This window comes from Pectinophora gossypiella, chromosome 7, assembly GCF_024362695.1.
Source record: "Pectinophora gossypiella chromosome 7, ilPecGoss1.1, whole genome shotgun sequence".
Classification (NCBI taxonomy): domain Eukaryota; kingdom Metazoa; phylum Arthropoda; class Insecta; order Lepidoptera; family Gelechiidae; genus Pectinophora; species Pectinophora gossypiella.
In genome coordinates this window covers 11,448,978-11,467,090 of record NC_065410.1, presented here as the reverse complement: position 1 = coordinate 11,467,090, position 18,113 = coordinate 11,448,978, and the positions used below count along the sequence as shown (strand labels likewise).

The 18,113-nt window shown below is 38.3% G+C and overlaps 1 protein-coding gene across 1 annotated transcript; it reads left to right on the top strand.

Annotated features, from left to right (window-relative positions):
• Positions 1 to 278: 278 nt before the first annotated feature.
• Positions 279 to 17,896, top strand: LOC126368317 (clumping factor A-like). The gene is made up of 22 exons (XM_050012225.1): positions 279 to 398; positions 1,095 to 1,160; positions 1,769 to 1,813; positions 1,924 to 1,941; positions 2,737 to 2,778; positions 3,212 to 3,265; positions 4,649 to 4,702; positions 5,633 to 5,686; positions 5,989 to 6,042; positions 6,614 to 6,667; positions 7,547 to 7,600; positions 8,021 to 8,074; positions 8,600 to 8,653; positions 9,718 to 9,771; positions 10,956 to 11,009; positions 11,953 to 12,006; positions 13,364 to 13,468; positions 13,987 to 14,103; positions 15,167 to 15,283; positions 16,583 to 16,699; positions 17,527 to 17,643; positions 17,763 to 17,896. Exons 1-22 carry the CDS (start codon positions 311 to 313, stop codon positions 17,894 to 17,896), a joined length of 1,560 nt encoding a protein of 519 aa, XP_049868182.1. The 5' UTR covers positions 279 to 310.
• Positions 17,897 to 18,113: the final 217 nt, after the last annotated feature.

Below are 18,113 nucleotides of genomic sequence, written 5' to 3'. Positions count from 1 at the left end.
TGAAAGAATAAAAACAGGTTAATGACATAGGTATTACAAAATATACACGTGTATCGTAATCGTGATTTAGATATTTATATAGAAGCGCCATGTTTATTTTCTAGTCATGAAATACCTACTTATTTAAAATTAGAAATTAATAAAAAGATTTCATGCACTTTGTGTCACGTATGAGCCTGATTCGATCATAAATATTAACATAATGCAATTTAACAAATTAATCGGTTCACGATTTCGAGTGTAAATAAATTATAGTTTTTTCAGTTTAAAAGTGTGTGGCTTGGAAAAGTGAGGGTTTGTACTACTCACGATGTTGGGGGTCAAACATTTCCTAGTTTTGATACTATTTCTGGGGCCCCTATTTCTAGGGGCTCTAGCACAAAACTCAAATTCTGGTGGTAAGTAAGACTCTATTGCTACTTTAATTTATTAACTGTAACTATAAAATAAGATTTGTTTATGATGTTTTTAATTTGAACACTTTTAAAGTTGAATTACGTAACACTTTATATTATTAAAAAAAAATAAGCGAGCCCTAGGATACCTTATATTTTTGTGCGTTTCGAGATACACACACAACATTATTTTAAATTTACTTATTTGATTCCTATAAAATATTAATTTGCATTGCAACCTGATTATTTATGCACTATTTAGTCATAAAATAAGAAATAATTAAGGGCTCCACTACATTTTATAGATTCATATGACCTAACCTGTATTGGGCTGGTTTTCCCTTTTAGTTAAAAGGTCAGACAGGCAGTCGCTTCTGTAAAAACCGGACCTGTCAAATCTTTAGGTTAGGTAAGCGGATCCTGTGAAACCGGGATAACGCTAGGAAAATAGATAGATATGGCCTTACTTATAAGTACGCCGGTTGTGTGGTCCATTTTTAAGCCTCTATTCAACACAATACTTACAAAAAGAAAAGATCGTTTCAGTTTTATTAACACGAATTAATCAGTTTTTTAAACCATCACAGTGGCATACTACCACAGTATTCTTAAGGATTTTGTTTTACTAACAATCTGATCAATGGATTTTTAATTATCTGAAAATAAACAATTTTTTTTTTATTTATATTTTTTTTATAGCAGCTCCAAGAAGTGATGCCAGATCTAGAGCAGAGGCGATTGCTGCTCAGCGCATGTCTAAATCCGGTAAACGTATTTCTTTATAATATTCATTTTTACACAGTAATAAAATATATTAACATAGCAGCTACCTACGTGAGAGCCGTGGTAGCCCAGTTGGTAGAACGCTTGCCTCTCACTTTGAGGCCGCAGGTTCGAATCCAGCACAGGCCTAAACCAATGACAGCCAAAATTGTTTTCGAATTCATGTCATTCATGTAACATACTCAGCGGTGAAAGAAAAACATGGAGAGGAAACCCACATTGCCGAGAAATGCATTTTCGGAGATATGTGACCTAACCTGTATTGGGTTAGTTTTTCCTTTGGTTGGAAAGTCACACAGACAGTCGCTTCTGTAAAAAAACCGGACCTGTCAAATCATCAGGTTAGGTAAGCGGATCCTGTGAAAAACGGGATGTGAAAAAAGAATTATTATTAGCTAGGTAATTTGGAATGTTATAACATTTATGTTTGTATTCTTGTTATTGAAAATCCAATCGGAAGGATTTGGGAGCGGATAGATAGTGGTATTTTTCCAAGAGACAGTTATACATTAAAAGCTATAGCGTAATTTTGCGATCTATGTTCGATATTATAGTGAATAATTATTATATGGGTAATTAATTTTATACAGGATCTCAGCGCGGTAGTTCAGCTGTAGCAACTAGTATTGCAAGTGGTAAATACAATTACTTATACTATTTTAAATACAATATACGTACTTAATATAACAAAATATATTACAATAAAATTATAATATACGTACATATACAATATTATTTTCAACAGCCACATCCTCTGCAAACGGTAAGTACATACAGTATCCTCTTAACTTTTAGAAATAAAGATTGAGTTTTTTTTTATTAAATGTGTGTAATTTTTTTGCAGGCTTTTCTCTGTTTATTTTTTCTCTTTTATTTTTAACAAAACATATTATATCAGCTCCATCGACTCGTATTAAATTAATCACGTAAGCTTGGGATAACAGTTAGGATGGTATTAATATACTAATCTCAGCTTCGAGACTGTCCTCAAGATCATGTCAATGTGACAGTTCTTATAGGGGTATAAAAACAGTCACTTGAGTATGATCTTGAGGGTAGTCTCAGCTGAGATTCGTTTATTAATACCACCCTTAGAGCTACATTTAAAATTCGAAAGGTAAATATCTAATGGCCAGATGACAAAGCATTCTGGCGAAATCCAATCTAGGTTGGACTCAATCGGGGGGCGCGGTAGTGGCCCCGCCAAGTCGAGCGCGAAGCCAACACCAGTTTTTAGGACATGTCCGGGAATAAGCGACTGAACGTCTCATTAAGCCTCATATGTTAATTTACGTTCTCAATCCAGCATAGAAACATTAAGATGGAAGCAAATAACAGTCAATATTTTGCTAATTATACCTCTTACTTATCTAGGTAGATAACAATAAAGCCGCCTTTTATACTACCTAACTGACTATAATTGTTTATTTTAATATTTGTTTTAAGTGCAATAAAGAGTTTTGTATTGTATTGTAGATATTACAAACTATAAGTACAACAATATTGATAAAAGTAAGGTTATTTTTATCAATATTGTTTAAACATGACATTTCTTAAGGTTCGGGGACAAGCGCAGCAGTTGCCAATGCAGAATCAACAGGTAAATCTACCTATATCTGTATTTTATATTTTCTCTCAAAAAAATTGTAATCCAGAGCATATCCTCGCTTCTAATAATCCCACCGCCGCCATCTTGCTTCCTCTTTCTCTCTCTCTCCCTCTCACACCCCCTCAGGGCACGTTCATAAACTTCACCTCCAATTCACCTCATAAACAACACTATAATAATCTTTCATTCCCATATCTGTATAGATAAGTTTTATTGCAATAGTTTCCTTGTTTTAGTGCAATGAGGATAAAAACTACATATTTCTCCCATCAGGTGTCGCTACTGTTGAGTGTTCTTAAATTTTGACAGTTCCCCATACTACTAGAATAAACAAACAAATTGTTTTGGTTATATTTTTTCAGTATAAAAACGTGCTTTAAAATCGAAATCCTTGATATAAGTTTTTTTTTTTAATCACTTACAGCTTACAGTAACGGCAAGGGTTCCTCGATAGCCACATCTGAAGCTGATGCCGTTGGTAATTATACATAAACTTACGCCCATGACCCCTAATGGGGTGGGCAGTAACCAGTAATCAGAGCAAGTGTCTTGATATGAGTGTGTTGATACGATAAGTCGAAAAATAAAGCTGGATATCATGTATCGTATGGTGACAGGCGGGACAAAACTTCAGGATGAACGAAAAATAAATCGAAGATAAGTAGTGGACAGATGTCTTATGTTTTTGCTACCTGAAATTTGTTACCAGTTTATCACAGAAGATTTTAACAGGTTATTATTATTTACGACCCTCCTCGAAGAGCTCGGTGGCGCAGCGGTAAACGCGCTCGGTCTGCGATTGCTGAAGTTAAGCAACTTTCGCAAAGGCCGGTCGTAGGATGGGTGACCACAAAAAAAAGTTTCATCTCGTGCTCCTCCGTGCTTCGGAAGGCACGTTAAGCCGTTGGTCCCAGCTGCATTAGCAGTCGTTAATAACCACCAGTCCGCACTGGGCCCGCGTGGTGGTTTAAGGCCCGGTCTCTATCCATCCAGCCCGTGCCCCAGCAGTGGGGATATGAATGGGCTGGTGATGATGATGATGACGATGACGACACTCCTATCCCGATCACTGTTTATGACAGTTCTATAATACAATACAAAACTTTTTTATTGCACAAACACACAAGAAAAATAACAAATTCACAACAACTATCTCTACCTCTTTCTAGCCTTTATTTAAAGTGAAGGATGGTTAATGTGGTTCTATGGTTCTCCGGGTTGCTTCGCAAACATGGAGCGCTGGTTCAAACACCGATACCGGACTTGTACCAATGAGTTATTAATTTATTCTAAGTGCAGTTTTGACTAACACAGTTGGCTCGACCGTTATAGACGGCGATACGGCTCACCACCTACCTACGTACTACGTTGCTCTAGCAGAATGCCCGGTGAGGCGTGGGTACTTAGTTTATCTTGCGATGGATGTACTGTAAGCTTATGTTACGTTTTATGTCATTTAGCAATCGATGACTGAATTCATAATGACCACACTATTGTTGTGCCCATCAACAAACTATCAAAAAATGTAAGCGAGAAGAGCTCCGCAGAAAGACAATAGAAAACAAAAAACGTATAAAAAGATAAAACAAAAATGTGATTTCATGACAGGCCGGCCACCAGCCAGTCGCTGCCCAACTAAAGAGTTGCGACATTACAAAGTTATAATGAGAAAATTGTCCCTATCACAGGAAGATGTACCTCCGACTACCCCATTAGGATGTAGTCGTGACAAATTATGTTATGAATGACGGTCATTTAAGAGCTGGCAAATAAAAAATTACCCACCTAAATTTTCTCCGATAAAATCGGCACCGTGGTGATAATTATTTTAATATTAAAGTATTTCCCTTTGACATTGTAGCAGACAGTACCAACGGTGGAGCTTCGTATGCCAACGCTGGTTCAGCTGCCGTTGGTAATTACACTATTTAATCACTAAGTACGAGATAACATACTTAATTAATTTATTTAAGAATTTAATAATGTTGCATATCGAGGTAACCCCTCCCCCCTCCCCCACACCCTTTTTTTTTAACGTTGGGAAATGCGTTACGCATACCACGCCGCCCGGGGGGACGACGTGGTTATGTGGGACTCCCCGGGTGTCGCCACCTGGTATACCCACTAAAACCCAACGGTGTTCCTCCTTGCCGCCGTGTGGCGGGGATACGGGAACGCAATTGCACACAACCGCGTCCCCGCCGGCGGATGCCCTTGCGGGCCCAGCGCCCATGGCAGCGCGTGAAGCGCCTCCCCCTCCGCCGAGGGCTGCCTGGAACACTGGGGAGCCCTACGGCACGGGCTCTCCCCCACACCCGAATAAAATAAAATAAAAATAAATAAATACCGACGAGAAACACCCAGAGTTGCTAGTGCTGTTTTCAAGTTATATTTCAAGAAATATGAAGCGCCGGTTCGAAGACCGGTACCGGACTTACACTCATGAGTTATCAATTTATCATGCGCAGTTTTAACATAATTGGCTCGACAATTAGACAGCTTACAAAGCTCGATGAAGTGTGGGTACTTAGATCATCTTGCGACGGATTTACAGTCATGAGCAATATAATGTACCCACTTTAGGACTCTGTCACACTAACATATTTGACATTTAGCAAGACTTACACTTCAATTTGTCAAAAAGTTAATGTGACATGGTACCAAAGTGTATACATATTAATGCCCGTGACCGTACCCTCTGACTACCCTTGTTGGAATATAGTCGTGAGCTCAGTAGTATCATTATGAACGGCGACGGGGTGATACCGTCAGGAGTCGCTAGTAGTGCTATATAAGAAATTATATTTTAAGAAAATTTTAAACACATTTTGTTTTGGTATTGTAGCCAACAACACAGGCAGTGGAACTGCTATTGCAGCCGCAGGATCCAATGCCGTCGGTAAGTTTATTTTAAACATGTCTTAGAATAAATTGAGAATAAAGAATACAACGCATAGAACGGTAACCCTACAAAAAATAAGCGTTCCAATATTTACGTAGGTAGCCCTGATAAACACGTTCAGTTAGATTTTGGTTGGATTATTCAGATTGTACTATACAGGATGTAATTATCATTGATACAGCTTACTTGTGCCATTTTTATTTTACAAAATAATGAAAACTGAAGATTAATATAGATTTTATTAACGTAGATAATTACTTATACCAATTTTAAATTTAGTCTATTATATTATTATATAGCCAACAGCACCGAGAATGGAACATCCATTGCCGACGCGGGGTCAAAAGCCGTTGGTAAGTATTTTTTTCTAATCAAAGCTCTAAATTCAAGCCTCTAAATTACATAAAGTTCAATATTCATTATTCTTTATTTGCATACTAAAATGGCGTTCCAATATTTACGTAGCCGTGATAAACACGTTTACTTAGTTAGATTTTGGTTGGATTGCTCAGAGTGTACTATACAAGATGTATCACAGTTACAGCTTACTTGTGCCATTTTTTTTGTGCTAGTTTTGAGACTATCCCGAGTTTGGTCAGGAAAATAAGATGACTCCGTGTTTCAGAGGAAACTAAAATAATCTTTCATTCCCTCATTACGGCCTCCGTGGTTCAGTGGTTGAGCGTTGGGCTCACAATCCGGAAGCCCCGGGTTCGAATCCCGGCGGGGACATCACAATTTGCGATGGAAAATTCCAATTGATATTAACTCAGAATAATGAGCTGAATCATCCCTCTCAGTATCCGTTACGATATCACTTACACCCCGTACAAGTACATACGGTAGCCATACAAGTAGGTATGGGTGAAAATTTAGCATTAACTGTTTTAATAAGTATTTATATTAATTTCTAATTTGATATAGCCAAAAACAACGGCAGTGGAGATTCCTACGCAGGCGCTGGATCAAATGCCGTCGGTAAGTTTATGTTTATAATCTGTGGCACATGTTTAGCAAGAAAGAAAGATAAGTAAGTACATTTATTATGTAAGGATGCCACAGTGACTGAAAATCAATAACATGACCATATACTAAAAAAAGGAAAAAATACATTTATTAAATGTGAGATGAATTTTCCGTCGCAAAGTTCATGTATTTTTATTTGGTTTTTTCAAATCTATACCTTTGCGATGGAAAATTATCTACATAGAATCATGGTCTGAATCATCCCTCAAAGTTTTCGTTACGATTTCACTAACATTCTGTATAAGTAAGTGTACAATGCCAGCAAAATATGTCAAAAAATTGCTTTTTAAAAAGAATTGCTTTAATGTGGCCTTTTTGACAAAACGATAATAATAATGACTTTATAATCTTATTGTCAGCGGATGTTAACCTTCATTTGTTTAACCGCGAAAATGTAAGATGGATTGGGTTTGACTTTATTGGCTAACTCAAAAACTCTTCGATCTTTACGTACGGTCACGAGTACTAATATGTTTACACTCTGAAACCATGTCACAGTAACTTTTTTTAACAAATTAATCGGTAAGTCTCATTAAATGACAAATATAGTGCGACAGGGTTCTTAAGTGGGTACATGATATTGCTCATGACTGTACATTTTTTTTGAGATATAAATGGACAAACTGACTGACTGACATATCAACGCACAGGCTAAACGGCTAAACGTAGGCACTTGAAATTTGGAAGGGACGTAGCTTAGGTATCGTAGAGGTGCACTAAGAAAGGAATTCCCGAAATTCCCACGGGAACGGGAATTAGCGGGAAAAATCCTTCCACGCGGATGAAGTCGCGGGCAAAAGCTAGTATAAACGTGTTTTTTCGACATTGTAGCCACGAGCAATGACGGTAGCACTTCGTATGCCGGGTCAGGATCAAATGCTGCTGGTAAGTTTAACATCCGCATTTTAAGATGGTAACTCGGCTCTGCCTCTACTCGACTCAGCTGAGCATTTTGGTATTTTAAGTTGACACTTACGTCCTCGACTTGAGGACTTCTCACTGGAGTCGAGCATATCATACTGCCAACATCATCATCATCATTGATTTAAGAGCCACGCTCTTGCCTATCAAAGGCTAATTCTTTCTCTTCCTTATAAAACACGACGTTCGCCTTTAAACTGTGCTAAGCTCTTCTTGGTTTTCCCCTTCCTCTCTTTCCTTGTAGCTTCCCTTCTATGATGTTTCTAATGCATTCGTCGTGTCTTATCGAATTGTGTCTTGTCTTGTCGATTGTGTGTCGTGTATTAAGACTAGTAAGTTGAGTGTCATGACTTTAGAACATTAATTTATGTTTTAATATTATAGCTGACAACACTGATTGTGGAACTGCCGTAGCCACCGCTGAATCAAATTCTGTTGGTAAGTCTATATTTATAGTCTATTCATATTCATTCAAGATTTTAAATAAATAGGTAGAATCTTTGAATACTTTATTTTTTTAATTCCATCCTCGTTTTATATGCTATATTACTATTTTTTTTAATATGTCGGGTAAAAAATGTGGAACGCTTCACGATATTTGAGTAGTAGAGATGTCGAGCAGACAAGTGCATCGGCCACCTGCTTTGACAAATATATTTTTTTAATCTGGGGGTCTAAAAAGTCCACATAGAATCAGTTAGCGCATATAAAAGTAAGTGCGCAGTGTCAACAAATATCAAATAACAATTTTGCTTTTTCAGATAAATTACTTCAGTATGACCTTTTTAACCCCCCCAGATTACAAAATAAAGAAATAGTAACAATAATAATTATTATTATATTTTAAACCCGCAACCCGCAATGGAGCAGCGTGGTGGAGTATTCTCCATAACCCCTCCAGTTGTTATATGGGCTGTTTATGTTTTATGTTTAATTTTAAATATATTTTGTTTTATATTATAGCCGATAGTACCAGCGACGGAATTGCTGTAGCTGAGTCCCAATCAGATGCTACCGGTGAGTTCGTACATAAGATCACACGTATTATACCATTGGGATAGCCAGACACCAAGGAGTTCTACTTACTAAGATCCTGGCACACTACTTTCGCTTTTTCATCCCTCATCAAAATCTTCAAATGCTCACCAGTCTACAGAACCTACAGAGCCCTGTGTGTTGTGTGTGTGTGTGTGTGTGTGTCAATCCGACAAATAAATCAACCCGAAGGGTAAAAGAAAGGGAACTATGCCCATACAGCAATGTCTTACGCATTTCTTTTTTCTTGATGAAATGAAATGATGAAATGTGATGACGATGAATGATGAAACCAATTCAATTCAATTGAATTGAAACCTAAGTCCCCACCCTCGGAGCAGACTCCTACTCCGAACCCCAAACGAATTAACTCAAGAGTCCGCATAAACTTTCGAGTTATGAAGCGGCTTGTTGGCACTAAGCGAAAAAAGATACACTTTTTTTATTGAATATTCCGATATAATGACACTGTCGCGAATGTTTTCCGACTAACTTAATGCGATCATTAACCACAAAACACCACTTCCTATTAATTATTTAGATTATTCAATGAAGAAAGCAACTGTCCCGTTCCCGTTCCCGCCAAAAAGTCCTCACATTGACATATTTGACATTATTCCTGATTAATAAAACTTACAGGTGACTTTGGTGGAAAATTAACAAATAAGTCAAAACAGCGCAAAAAGTAATATCCGTTTCTCTCTGCATCCCTGGTCAGCGGGGTCTAAAAACGCCACGTGCAATACAATATTGCAATTTGACATTTGAGCATATAAAAGTAAATGCGCAATGTCAATAAAGTCAAATAGCAATATTGCTTTTCAGATAATGAATTGCTTCAATGTGACGTTTTATTCTTTGGTCACAGATTTCGTATAGACAAAAAAAGTTTCGAAACCAAAAAACTACCCGACCTGACTACATAGGACGATCTGAAGCCGTCAGTTTAAGAGAACCGACCTCACCCTAAAGTGAGAATGAGCATAGAAGAAAAGTATATAAGTATAAAAGTATATTAATGTACTTATTTTGTTTTAATATTGTAGCTACCAATAAAGGCAGTGGAACTGCAGTAGCCGACTCCGAATCAAATGCCGAAGGTAAGTTTATACTTAAAACACCGCATTACCAATAAGAAATAAACAAGCAGTGAACATCACAGCCAAGCAAAATTGAATCCAATGAGGGACTTTATAGGCGACGTTCCTCTAAAACAATACAGATGGCGCTGCACAGACATTTCTTCCTTTAACCTTCTAATTTATATCCTCTCTTTATATTTTTTTCCTTCTAATTTATTTATATTTTTTTTTTATTTTTTTTATTAGGGATTACGGGCGTGAGTTTATGTATGTATGTATGTAACCTTCTAATTTCATGGATAACAGACATATGCATTATTTATCTATGTTTTTGGATATACTTACGTAAATGATGACCCTTTTTATTACACCCAGGCAGAAATACATCTGCCACACATTACTGATCAGAATAAAGAGAAGCAATATAGGTAGCAACGTAATTCTATTCCTAACGTGATCCAAATATCAAGCAACAATTATTTTTATCTATGCTTCTGCCATTACATTGTATTTTGGAATAATTATGCACCAGAGTAATGTGAAAACAGGTAATTATCACGTACAAATTATATTATCGGTGAATGCTGTGTACGCATGTAATTGGCAAGCATATATATCAAGTCTTTCTATGTATAATGCTGTCTGTAAAAGTTCCATATGTATTGCTGTATGCGTACCTAAATAAATAAATAAATAATACAAAGCCATCTATATTATTTTGAAGAACGTAGCCTGGAAAGTCCCTTATTATAAAATAATTCACACAATGGCCCCGATTCCTGGACACACCGCCTAATTTTATTTTAAGTTATATCCTTCATTTTCATATCCGTCGAAAAGGAAAGGGACGGATGATTCACAGCTCTTAATTTTAGGAAGAATGAGTAAATGAATGTGTCGGGTTATTGACTAATGTAAAATTTTTAGACGGTTGGTTTAGATTTGTGCTTAAAATTGACGTGTGTTCCATAAATTTTATGCTTGTCGATTACCCGTCCCTTTCCTTTTCGGCGGATAAGAAAATGACAGATATAACTTAAAATAAAATTAGATGGTTTTTACAGGAATTAGCACCATTGCTTGCATATTTTTTTAACGGTCGGATAATTTATGGCTCATTGAGCTCATGCTTACCCTCGAACCTGTGGCTCCTGATTGATAAAAAAGTATTTTTTTTAATGTGTTTTGTTTTGATACTGTAGCCACAAGCAAAAACAGTGGCATTTCTTACGCCGGCGCAGAATCAAATGCCGATGGTGAGTTTATTTTATACTTATAAATACACTTAAAACTGCGATCCCCTTTGAAGTGCCCAAAAGACAACAGCCAACTTTGGGTTGTCGGGTCAGTTGTCATCGAAGACTCAAAGGTTTTCTTTTTATCCCTGGCTACGCCTGGAACGAAAATTTGAATGGAAATCCTTTTCTTATGAATTTCATTACTTGGCTGGACAAATTGAGAGCTAGGTCTAGTTTGAGGTTGGATTGTTGGTATATATCGTATCACTGATTAAGTAAGGCTAATTTGAATAGCTACTTCGTTTAGCACAAAGAACACTCTTTACAGCAACATAAAACAGAAAGAAAAAAGCTGACTTTATTTTTTTACAATATACTTACGTAATGAAAATTGACATTATTTTTGTTTTGTTGGATGCTCTGGGTACGTCTGTGTGTGTTAAAATTGACTTTTTGTATCAGGTTATTTAATCATCATCATCAATTTAAGAGCTACGCTCTTGTCGGTGCAGCATTTACATGCTACTTTTTTAGGGAAAAACAGGGCAGTGGTTTCCCTATTGCCTTCCGCCTTGCAGTACTCTGTCTGACGCGTGTGGGATGGCGCCCAGAATAGTCTATTACAAAGCCATACTAGGACTCCTGTCCTCCGCCTCTGAATAGGTCATTTAATAAACCTTGCAATTTCTATTGGAATAGGTACCTATTAAAAGGTAGAGCCACACGTTTTTATTTACTGTTTATTGTACACATATTAATACATGATTAATGACAAAAAGAAACAAAAACAAATAGGTACCTACAAAAGGTGGACTCTGAAAGAGATCGAGAGAGTTTTTAATATTGCCTTAAAGAACATTTTTCGATTCTTTTCTACACGCATATCGTAACAAAAATACCAAAAAGTGTTGATTATGATTATTAGGTACTTGGTATGTTAATTTTGTTTTTGATATTGTAGCCACCAATGACGGCAGTGGAGATTCTTATGCCGGCGCCACATCGGATGCCGTTGGTAAGTTTATATTTATAACTGGATGATCTGGCGAACTTCGTATCACTCTTTTCCATTATGTGCTCATCATTGAAACCTTTCCTAGACTATCACGAATACACAGTATTTCAAAACTAAAATTAGACAAATCGGGTTAGCCGTTCATGAATTAAAACTCTCTCACTAAACACTCACTCACTCTCTCTCGCTAAAGCAAGACTAAAGAATAGCAATTAATTTAAACACTCAACAACACACAACATATGTACGTATGTATGTTATTGGTTGTTCAGAAAACAACATTCTCAGGTTGATAAACAGCATGGAACATTGGTTTCGGGTAGCTGAAGTGTTTGTGGTGGGTACCTCTATAGAATAATCGAGTCAAAATAATCCTATATTGCGTGTTTCGGACGATGGTTTTTCCAAAACTGTTTTTGGAAACTTTAACAGTCGGAATATTTTCTGGGTACATCCTATTCCTATGCGACGGTAGCCATATGCTGAATTTCATGCATTTTTCTTTCGATAAACTGGACATGTGTTTGAACATGTAGGTATCCGCTATCGCCGAACATCTTCCTGATGCAGGAACTAACCACTGGATCGAGATCAACCGACCTAATGATCCACGGATTGTACAAAAACTTGAAGCTGTACTTAAAGCTGTTGAAATAAAAAAGCATAAGAATTTCAACATAAATTTATCAGCGCCATAGAATCCAGATATACTTGCGATCGGAAGTAATCGTCTGACATATCTGAGAGGTTTATGTGTTGGCATCTGATGAGGGTAGTTACATAACCTTCGCAATGAAAACCACAAGCCTCGATAGCCATCCCGTGACCACAGTCGCTGCAACGCGGCCTAAACGTCGGCCATATTTAACTTTAAACACGTATCGACCAGTTACCTAAAAAAAACTTCAAATGTAATATGAGTGTGGCCCACATTCCCGAGAAATGCATTTTCGGAGGTATGTGACCTAATCTGTAATGGGCTGCTTTTACCTTCGCGGGTTGGAAAGGTCAGTCAGGCAGTCGCTTCTGTAAAAACCGGACATGTCAGATCTTCAGGTTAGGTAAGAGGGCCCTGTATCAACGGGATAACGCTAGGAAGATATAGATGTATAAGTACACGTGAGTGTGACATGATCGTTTTCCTTAGCAACCAAGTAACAATTGCGTAGAAGAATGCTCAAAGCGAGTCACCAGTGGCTGCGCCACTACACCGACTGCACGACTACGTCTTAATCAAAATAAAACCAACAGAATCTACGAATGCAAATCGTCGCAAGAGATGTTTTTGTAAATTATAAATTTAGATACTTAAAATTTTTCAATAATTTTATGAACATGTTTTGTTTTGATAATGCAGCAGCAGACTCCAATTCTGTCGACACTGCAGGCAATGAAGATTGTCAACCCGACACCAACCAAAATGAACCATGCGAAAATAAAAACTCCTGCTCAGATTGCTCTAGTAAGTTTGTTTAAAAATTTGTCATGAACAAATAAATGGCATTTGAAAAACAAAAAAGTGATTTAAGAAAATTTGCATCGAATTAATAATTCAGCGCATCGTCGTTATTTATCGCAAGTTCCACGCTAACAAGATAAAATATAATGAAGGATCTTGACATAAAAAAAAGTTCATAAGAAACTTTGTCTGTTAAAATAATGTATCAGCTAACTGCACGGACGACGACAATTGCAATGAAACTTCCAAAAACAAAGATACCAAAAATCCCACTTCTCCAGCCAAAATTACCTGGGACGAAACAGGCAGTAACGACACCGGATAAGAGTGCACTCCTAATTTGTTTAATAATTGGTCGCGTAGTAATACCATTTGAGTAAAGGACGTAAATTACGCAACTATAATATGCTATACAAAGTAATAAACAAAACATCTCAACTTATAAATATTAATGAATTTTTCATATTTGTAAATATAGAAAAAGTTCATAATTGCCATTGAGTGTTGAAATCGTGTATCAGATAACTGCACGGACGAAGACAATGGCAATGAAACTTGCGAAAACGACGATTCCGGAAATCCCACTCCTCCTACCAGTGATGAAACAGGCAGTGACGACACCGGCTCAAACTGCACTGGTAAGTTTGTTTAATAATTGGTCGCGTACCAATACCACTTGACACCAATAGAGAATTTTCATCCTTGTAAATAAACAAAAAGTTCATGCTTGCCATTGAGTGTTGAAATCGTGTATCAGATAACTGCACGGACGACGACAATGGCAATGAAACTTGCGAAAACGACGATTCCGGAAATCCCACTCCTCCTACCAGTGATGAAACAGGCAGTGACGACACCGGCTCAGACTGCACTGGTAAGTTTGTTTCATAATTGGTCGCGTACCAATACCACTTGACACCAATAGAGAATTTTCATCCTTGTAAATAAACAAAAAGTTCATGTTTGCCATTGAGTGTTGAAATCGTGTATCAGATAACTGCACGGACGACGACAATGGCAATGAAACTTGCGAAAACGACGATTCCGGAAATCCCACTCCTCCTACCAGTGATGAAACAGGCAGTGACGACACCGGCTCAGACTGCACTGGTAAGTTTGTTTAATAATTGGTCGCGTACCAATACCACTTGACACCAATAGAGAATTTTCATCCTTGTGAATAAACAAAAAGTTCATGTTTGCCATTGAGTGTTGAACTCGTGTATCAGATAACTGCACGGACGACGACAATGGCAATGAAACTTGCGAAAACGACGATTCCGGAAATCCCAGTCCTCCTACCAGTGATGAAACAGGCAGTGACGACACCGGCTCAGACTGCACTGGTAAGTTTGTTTAATAATTGGTCGCGTACCAATACCACTTGTCACCAATAGAGAATTTTCATCATTATAATTAAACAAAAAGTTCATGTTTGCCATTGAGTGTTGAAATCGTGTATCAGATAACTGCACGGACGACGACAATGGCAATGAAACTTGCGAAAACGACGATTCCGGAAATCCCACTCCTCCTACCAGTGATGAAACAGGCAGTGACGACACCGGCTCAGACTGCACTGGTAAGTTTGTTTCATAATTAGTCGCGTACCAATACCACTTGTCACCAATAGAGAATTTTCATCATTGTAAATAAACAAAAAATTCATGTTTGCCATTGAGTGTTGAAATCGTGTATCAGATAACTGCACGGACGACGACAATGGCAATGAAACTTGCGAAAACGACGAATCCGGAAATCCCAGTCCTCCTACCAGTGATGAAACAGGCAGTGACGACACCGGCTCAGACTGCACTGGTAAGTTTGTTTCATAATTGGTCGCGTACCAATACCACTTGACACCAATAGAGAATTTTCATCCTTGTAAATAAACAAAAAGTTCATGTTTGCCATTGAGTGTTGAAATCGTGTATCAGATAACTGCACGGACGACGACAATGGCAATGAAACTTGCGAAAACGACGATTCCGGAAATCCCACTCCTCCTACCAGTGATGAAACAGGCAGTGACGACACCGGCTCAGACTGCACTGGTAAGTTTGTTTAATAATTGGTCGCGTACCAATACCACTTGACACCAATAGAGAATTTTCATCATTGTAAATAAACAAAAAGTTCATGTTTGCCATTGAGTGTTGAAATCGTGTATCAGATAACTGCACGGACGACGACAATGGCAATGAAACTTGCGAAAACGACGATTCCGGAAATCCCACTCCTCCTACCAGTGATGAAACAGGCAGTGACGACACCGGCTCAGACTGCACTGGTAAGTTTGTTTCATAATTGGTCGCGTACCAATACCACTTGACACCAATAGAGAATTTTCATCATTGTAAATAAACAAAAAGTTCATGTTTGCCATTGAGTGTTGAAATCGTGTATCAGATAACTGCACGGACGACGACAATGGCAATGAAACTTGCGAAAACGACGATGCCGGAAATCCCACTCCTCCTACCAGTGATGAAACAGGCAGTGACGACACCGGCTCAGACTGCACTGGTAAGTTTGTTTCATAATTGGTCGCGTACCAATACCACTTGTCACCAATAGAGAATTTTCATCATTGTAAATAAACAAAAAGTTCATGTTTGCCATTGAGTGTTGAAATCGTGTATCAGATAACTGCACGGACGACGACAATGGCAATGAAACTTGCGAAAACGACGATTCCGGAAATCCCACTCCTCCTACCAGTGATGAAACAGGCAGTGACGACACCGGCTCAGACTGCACTGGTAAGTTTGTTTCATAATTGGTCGCGTACCAATACCACTTGACACCAATAGAGAATTTTCATCATTGTAAATAAACAAAAAGTTCATGTTTGCCATTGAGTGTTGAAATCGTGTATCAGATAACTGCACGGACGACGACAATGGCAATGAAACTTGCGAAAACGACGATTCCGGAAATCCCAGTCCTCCTACCAGTGATGAAACAGGCAGTGACGACACCGGCTCAGACTGCACTGGTAAGTTTGTTTCATAATTAGTCGCGTACCAATACCACTTGTCACCAATAGAGAATTTTCATCATTGTAAATAAACAAAAAATTCATGTTTGCCATTGAGTGTTGAAATCGTGTATCAGATAACTGCACGGACGACGACAATGGCAATGAAACTTGCGAAAACGACGATTCCGGAAATCCCAGTCCTCCTACCAGTGATGAAACAGGCAGTGACGACACCGGCTCAGACTGCACTGGTAAGTTTGTGTCATAGTAGGTCGCGTACCAATACCACTTGTCACCAATAGAGAATTTTCATCATTGTAAATAAACAAAAAGTTCATGTTTGCCATTGAGTGTTGAAATCGTGTATCAGATAACTGCACGGACGACGACAATGGCAATGAAACTTGCGAAAACGACGATTCCGGAAATCCCACTCCTCCTACCAGTGATGAAACAGGCAGTGACGACACCGGCTCAGACTGCACTGGTAAGTTTGTTTCATAATTGGTCGCGTACCAATACCACTTGACACCAATAGAGAATTTTCATCATTGTAAATAAACAAAAAGTTCATGTTTGCCATTGAGTGTTGAAATCGTGTATCAGATAACTGCACGGACGACGACAATGGCAATGAAACTTGCGAAAACGACGATTCCGGAAATCCCACTCCTCCTACCAGTGATGAAACAGGCAGTGACGACACCGGCTCAGACTGCACTGGTAAGTTTGTTTCATAATTGGTCGCGTACCAATACCACTTGACACCAATAGAGAATTTTCATCATTGTAAATAAACAAAAAGTTCATGTTTGCCATTGAGTGTTGAAATCGTGTATCAGATAACTGCACGGACGACGACAATGGCAATGAAACTTGCGAAAACGACGATTCCGGAAATCCCACTCCTCCTACCAGTGATGAAACAGGCAGTGACGACACCGGCTCAGACTGCACTGGTAAGTTTGTTTCATAATTGGTCGCGTACCAATACCACTTGACACCAATAGAGAATTTTCATCATTGTAAATAAACAAAAAGTTAATGTTTGCCATTGAGTGTTGAAATCGTGTATCAGATAACTGCACGGACGACGACAATGGCAATGAAACTTGCGAAAACGACGATGCCGGAAATCCCAGTCCTCCTACCAGTGATGAAACAGGCAGTGACGACACCGGCTCAGACTGCACTGGTAAGTTTGTTTCATAATTAGTCGCGTACCAATACCACTTGTCACCAATAGAGAATTTTCATCATTGTAAATAAACAAAAAATTCATGTTTGCCATTGAGTGTTGAAATCGTGTATCAGATAACTGCACGGACGACGACAATGGCAATGAAACTTGCGAAAACGACGAATCCGGAAATCCCAGTCCTCCTACCAGTGATGAAACAGGCAGTGACGACACCGGCTCAGACTGCACTGGTAAGTTTGTTTCATAATTGGTCGCGTACCAATATCACTTGACACCAATAGAGAATTTTCATCCTTGTAAATAAACAAAAAGTTCATGTTTGCCATTGAGGGTTGAAATCGTGTATCAGATAACTGCACGGAAGACGACAATGGCAATGAAACTTGCGAAAACGACGATTCCGGAAATCCCACTCCTCCTACCAGTGATGAAACAGGCAGTGACGACACCGGCTCAGACTGCAC